This window comes from Scyliorhinus torazame, chromosome 14, assembly GCF_047496885.1.
Source record: "Scyliorhinus torazame isolate Kashiwa2021f chromosome 14, sScyTor2.1, whole genome shotgun sequence".
Classification (NCBI taxonomy): Eukaryota; Metazoa; Chordata; class Chondrichthyes; order Carcharhiniformes; family Scyliorhinidae; genus Scyliorhinus; species Scyliorhinus torazame.
In genome coordinates this window covers 106,879,585-106,885,957 of record NC_092720.1, presented here as the reverse complement: position 1 = coordinate 106,885,957, position 6,373 = coordinate 106,879,585, and the positions used below count along the sequence as shown (strand labels likewise).

Below are 6,373 nucleotides of genomic sequence, written 5' to 3'. Positions count from 1 at the left end.
TAATGTTGACTCAGCAGCAGCTCAGTCTGTGACTGCTGTCCAGCTTCTATCTCTCTGTGCTGTCCAGGAGAATACGTCCTGTTTCACATGTGCCATGTCTTCCAGTGACAGTCTCCTGTCACCACGCCACCTGTGGTTGGATGCTAGAATTGTCATCTATGCATGCAGGCCCCAAATGTTTATATACAGTTTGGTTATTATGTTGTGTATACAAATTATATTCTACATATCATTACAGGGTTCAAAGCCTTTGCTGCCGGGAAGAAACTGCTTCAGTCACCATGTTTGGTGGTCCATTATGACCCAGCTAAAGATCTTGTCCTGTGGCATGGGAGCTGTAATGTCACATTGAATAGAGCGTCAGAAAAGCCCATCTGCTACATTTCAAGAACACTCTCTCAGTCTGAAAAGAGCTACTGCCGGCTGGAGAAAGAAGTACGGTCGGTTGTGTTTGGTGGCAGGAGGTTTTACCAATACCTGTACGGATGACACTTTACAATTGAGTCCGACTATAACCCGCCAACAGGCTTATTCAGCAAAGACAAAGCTATTCCACCTATAGCTTCACGGAGAATCCATTGTTGGGCCCTGACACTATCAGCTTCTGTTCTTGTAGCATCATGTTCTTGCCCTGGCTCACACATAACCAATGCAGATGCATTCAGTCATCTTCCATTACCGGGAAGTCCTGCTACCACACCCATTCCATACGAGTTAGTGTTGTTACGTTTCTTGGATCCATCAACTGTATATGCTATACAGATCAAGAATTGGATGAGTAGAGACCCAGTACTGTCAAAGATTAAACACATTGCTTTACAAGTCTGGCTGGGTACAGTGTGACTGATAAGCAGCGCACCTTTTATTCCAGAAGCCCTGAGCTGAGTTTCCGGGACAGAATCTTGTTGTGGGGTTCCTGTCGTAGTCCCTTTCCAGGGCAGACAGTCACTCTTGGCAGAGCTCCGAAGCGCACATCCAAGCACATTTGGGACAAAGATGTTGGCATGTAGTTATGTCTGGTGACCAGGGTTAGACAATGGCGTTGAGAACATGATTAAACACTGTTCTCTTTGCCAACAGCACCAGAAGATACATGCTTCAGCTCATCTTCACCTATGCGAATGGCTTGGCTATCCGTGGGTCAGACTGCATATTAACTACGTGGGGGTTTTCTAGGCGTCATGGTCCTGTTATTCACTGGTGCTCATTCGAATTGGCTTGCTGTCTACAAGGTAAAGACACTAACTTCAGCTGCAACTATTGAGAGGCTGCATCACATCTTTAGGATACATGGGTTGCCTGAAATTATTGTCTCTGACAATGGAACAACTTTCACCAGCGCATAAAGACTGCTCCCTGGCATCCTTTGTCAAATGGTCTCGCCCAAAGAGCTGTCCAGACCTTTAAAGCCAGCCAGAAGGAGTTGTCTGGAGGTCCTTTGGAGTATCGTCCTGTCAGATTCCTTCTGAGTCACCGCACAACACCACAGATTATTACTGGCTCCACGCTGGCAAAGCTGTGATGAAACACCACTTGCCCACATGTCTGGATTTGGTGCTTCCCACTTTGGAAGGAAAGATGAGACAGCAACAAAATGCTCAGAAACTAAACCACGACCTAAACAGTGGTGCCCCTACATTCAAAGCAGGCTACCCTGTGTGTGTGTGTGTGTGCATAACTTTGGAAGTGGACCGTGTGACACTTATTTTTGTTGCAACTCAAGACCCTATTGTTCCTGATCCTGAATCTCCCTCAGTAGAGCTGCGTCACTCTGACCGTTCCCTCAGAGCATCTCAGTAACCTAATTTGTAAAAGGGGAGGGAATGTTCCGTTCCTTCTTTGCAGGAGAAATTAAAGACAAGAGGCATTGTTTTGTTAGTTTTCAGACGTGTTGTTGCAGCAAATGCATAAGGAATTTGAGGGAGAGAAATGAAGTAATGCGATTGGGTGCCCCTTCCATCTGCCAATCAGCTGGGAGCAGTACCACAGCTGTGCCTCTGGGTAGTAAGATGTCGACAAGCCTGTAAGCATCGCAATGTGTGTTCCCAATAAAAAACTATGTTTATTTGCACCAAACCTGCATCTGTTTCAAGTTATCACATGCTTCCCCCCTCCACCTACCCTCCCCACAACACCATTGCTTTTTATCAATCTACTTTGATCCTCCACATACTTCTAGAAAATGAAGCCTCCTTTTAACCGGTTGCACCAATTGTAAGCACTGTACCACACTGGATTTCCAAAGTGCTCAATTTCAACAAGCCCAAGCCAGGCTAGGATACTGAATTTGTAATTAGATTAAACCAGGAAATGGTTTAAATGGGCGGCACGGTGGCACAGTGGTTAGCACTGTTGCTTCACATCGCCAGGGACCCAGGTTCGATTCTCGGCTTGGCTCTCTGTCTGTGCAGAGTCTGCACGTTCTCCCCGTGACTGCGTGGGTTTCCTCCGGGTGCTCCGGTTTCCTCCCCCAAAAAGTCCCAAAGACATGCTTGTTAGATGAATTGGACATTCTGAATCCTCCCTTAGTGTACTCGAACAGGTGCCGACGTGTGGCGACTAGGGGATTTTCAGAGTAACTTCATTGCAGTGTTAATGTAAGCCTACTTATGACACTAATAAAGATTATTATAATTAAGATAGAACAAGTTCAGTCATTTCTGAGATGTATATGCACAAAGAGCGAAAAGCAGCAGGACAGTCAAATTTAATCTTTTTTCCCCTCACTTAAGCTCTAACTCACAAGACATACAGAATTAAATATACATTGACTGCTAACAATAGTGTACTTACAATGTTGTGTAATTAAAATGCAATGTGGTTACAATACATCCTAAAGATGACATCAGCATTTCACTGCGTTGCTCATTGCCAAACAGGAAGTTACTTCAATAGTCATAGAAATACAAGTGGAGTTTGGGTTTTATTCGATGTGAAAGAGCTTCTTCCAAAAGTGAGTCTGTTTATTTGACTGGTAAGTAATTTGCTAAGTGTTAACTTTTTTAGTTGGAATGTTTGTCACTGGAAAATCAGTCTGAAGTGTTTGCAGAACTCCCACCAAAAGACACAAGGTGAGTACCAAGACTATCTGAATCCAAATAAGTACTTTTCCAGTGATGTGCCAATGTAACGCAGTCACTGTTGTAATGTTGGAAATGCAGAAGCCAATTTGCAACACAGCATGGTTCCACAAACAGCAGGGAAACAATAGCCAAATAACCTCATTTTTGTGATGTAGGTGGAGGAATAAATTGGTTGAGTGCTAAAAAGTGGAATGTTGAGCAACTGAAAGAGTATTTCCCACGTAGGCATGAACAGAGTGTAGATCAAAGCTGTCTCCAATGCATTTATGAATCATTATTTTGCCACGGTTTTGAGAGAGATTGTTAGAGGAACTTCATCTGGATCATTCAATGATAATTTGCAAGAAAACAATAGTAATCAGCTATTTTTGTATCGAAATAGATGCAGGTATTGATGAATTGGTGAAAAGCTGTGAAACATGCCTCAGAACGAGTTATGTCCAGCCAGGGTTCCTTTCATTTTATAGGTCATACACGAGAAACCACGGGGATGATTACATATCAATTTCTTTGAAGTAGTAGGGAAAGATTGACATGTTTTGGTCGATGGCTATGTGGCAAGTGGATAAATATTGAGTTTATGCCCAATACCACAAGTTTTTTTTTATTCGTTCATGGGATGTGGGTGTCGCTGGCTGGGCCAGCATTTATTGTCCATCCCTGAGGGCATTTTAAGAGTCAACCACATTGCTGTGACTCTGGAGTCACATGTAAGCCAGACCAGGTAAGGATGGTAGATGTCCTTCCCTAAAGTGCATTAGTGAACCTGATGGGATTTTACAACAATTGATAATGGTTTCATGGTTGTCATTGGACTTTTAATTCCAGATTTTTATTGAATTCAAATTCCACCCACTGCAATGCAGGATTCGAACCTAGGCCCCCAGAGCATTACCTTGGGTCTCTGGATTACTAGTCCAGTGACAATACCGCTATGCCTACATTGCAAAATATATTGATGATTTGAGAAGTTGATTTGAAATTTATGGGATGCCAGAAGTGCTGGTGCCAGATAATGATCCACAATTGATGTCAGAAGTGTTTGAAATATTTCTGAATAATAATGGAGTCAAACACACTCCAATTCCACCCAACGTCAAACAGTGCTGCAGAGAGAAGTGTACAAGGTCTTTGCAGAAATATTTGCAATGTAGACAATAATTTCCAAGTTTCTCTTTGACAATGTCCTGCTCACTCACAGGATGCCCCCTTCAGTCTACAACAGGTTGCTTACTTTGCGAGTTAGTGTTTTGACATGCTCCCAGGACAAAGATTAGTTTTGCTTATGCTTAACATCACTAGCAAGGGAAGACAAAAAGCAAGCCAAAGTGAAAATGAGTCAGGATGCACCACACTGAAACTAGGGGAGTTCATGGTGAGAAAGCACTGAGATGGGAAGAAAAAGTATGTGATTGGAGTTGGTGTAAGGAGACTTGATGCATTCACAGATCTAATGCAGACTGAACAAAGATATCAGGTAGAAAGGACATCAGTGTATCATCCTTCAGATCAAAAGTTGGAATAAAAGGTCTAAGAGGAAAATTAAGAAGACGAAGATACAGCTTCCAACGAGAAACAAAAGATGAGCACAACAAGACTGGAAAAGGAAAAGTAAGATTCAAGAAGAATGTTCCAGAATGCAATCTGAATAGAGAAGGAAAGCGGAGAACTGGGCGCATAAGCTACGGATTTTTAGATCATGGTTTTGTATTGTTCATGATGTTGATGGAAAACAGGAAATGAAAATGCTGCCACTACTGTAACCTACTCACAGTTAGCAACCAAATTTTCTAAACTTCCTCCTCCCAATAGCTACCGGAAATATATGTGTCATCAGATAAGTGTTCTTTTTTTGCCGATTTGGATCCGCCATTAACCTGTTTGTATTCTTTTACAGCAAATCCGGGGGGAAAGATGAACTGTACCACTGAGAGCGATGATGATGTTAATCTTTTTCAATTCGTAGTCTACATTCCTATTTTCATCATTGGATTAATAGTCAATGCCCTGACCTTGTGGGCATTCTGCTGGAAATTAAGAAAATGGACGGAAACTACCATTTATATGATAAACTTGGCGGTGTCTGATGTCGTGCTCCTCTCCTCCTTACCTTTCAAAATATATAGTCATAAGGAGTGGACCAGGCAAAAAATCCCATTATGCATATTTACGGAATCTCTATACTTTGTGAATATGTATGTCAGCATATTTATCATTACTTGCATAAATATTGATCGTTACATTACAATAAGACATCCCTTTCTGGCAAAGTCATTGAGGTCTCCGAAGAAAGCAGCAGTGGTGTGCGCTGCAATCTGGATTATCATGTGTTTGTGGAGCGTCCTCATCTACCACAAATATTCCCAGATAACCAAAGAGAAAATAGTTTGCTTCAAGCAAGTATCTTTTGAAAACGATGTTCCTGTCACTGCATCCCTGTACATTGTGGGATTCGTCATCCCATTAATGATTGTGACTTTTTGCTCAGTTCAAATTGTCCATGCTCTTAGGCAAAGTAACGTGACAAATTCAGCAGAGTTCACCACAGTGAAAACCATGCGGATTATTGTCGGAAGTGCTATCATCTTTGCTGTTTGCTTTACGCCTGTGCATGTTGGATATTTTCTTCAATGGTTACCAACATTTAATGAAGACTGTGTCAGTCGACAGCACATTAACTTATTCCTTCAGGTTGCAACTTGTATATCAAATATGAACTGCTGCCTCAATGGATTTGGGTATTATTTTGTTTCTGCTGAGGTTTGTGACGTTTTCAAAATACAATTTAAAAGCCAAAAGCCTGCAATAGCAATAAGCAACGTGGCAACAATTGAACTGGAATGAGTAACCTTTCTTCCTCCAATGAACAATCCCATTGTCCAAATTAATAAGAGTACCTTGAATAACTGTACTTTCAATGGATGTATTAATTAATTCTGAATTGCAATAAGAAATTCTCAAGATATAAAAAGATATACCAAAATTAAATATGTTTTATGAGCGAGAAGATGAAGAGCCACATCTTTTTTTAGTTCAATATCTTGCTTAATGATGTGGAGATGCCGGCGTTGGACTGGGGTGACCACAGTGAGAAGTCTTACAACACCAGGTTAAAGTCCAACAGGTTTGTTTCAAAACACAAGCTTTCGGAGCACTGCTCCTTCCTCAGGTGAATGAAGAGGTGGGTTCCAGAAACATATATATTATACAGACAAAGTCAAAGATGTAAGACGATACTTTGAATGTGAGCACTTGCAGGTAATTAAGTCTTTACAGATCCAGAGAGGGGT

The 6,373-nt window shown here is 41.7% G+C and overlaps 1 protein-coding gene across 1 annotated transcript; it reads left to right on the top strand.

The window, feature by feature from the left end:
• Positions 1-4,997: 4,997 nt before the first annotated feature.
• LOC140389045 (G-protein coupled receptor 35-like) lies at positions 4,998-5,971 on the top strand. The gene has a single exon (XM_072473204.1). The coding sequence runs from the start codon at positions 4,998-5,000 to the stop codon at positions 5,925-5,927; it is 930 nt and encodes a 309-aa protein (XP_072329305.1). The 3' UTR covers positions 5,928-5,971.
• Positions 5,972-6,373: the final 402 nt, after the last annotated feature.

Excerpts from the sequence above, each read along its gene's own strand:
- LOC140389045 (XM_072473204.1), top strand. The coding sequence starts at position 4,998 with ATGAACTGTACCACTGAGAGCGATGATGATGTTAATCTTTTTCAATTC.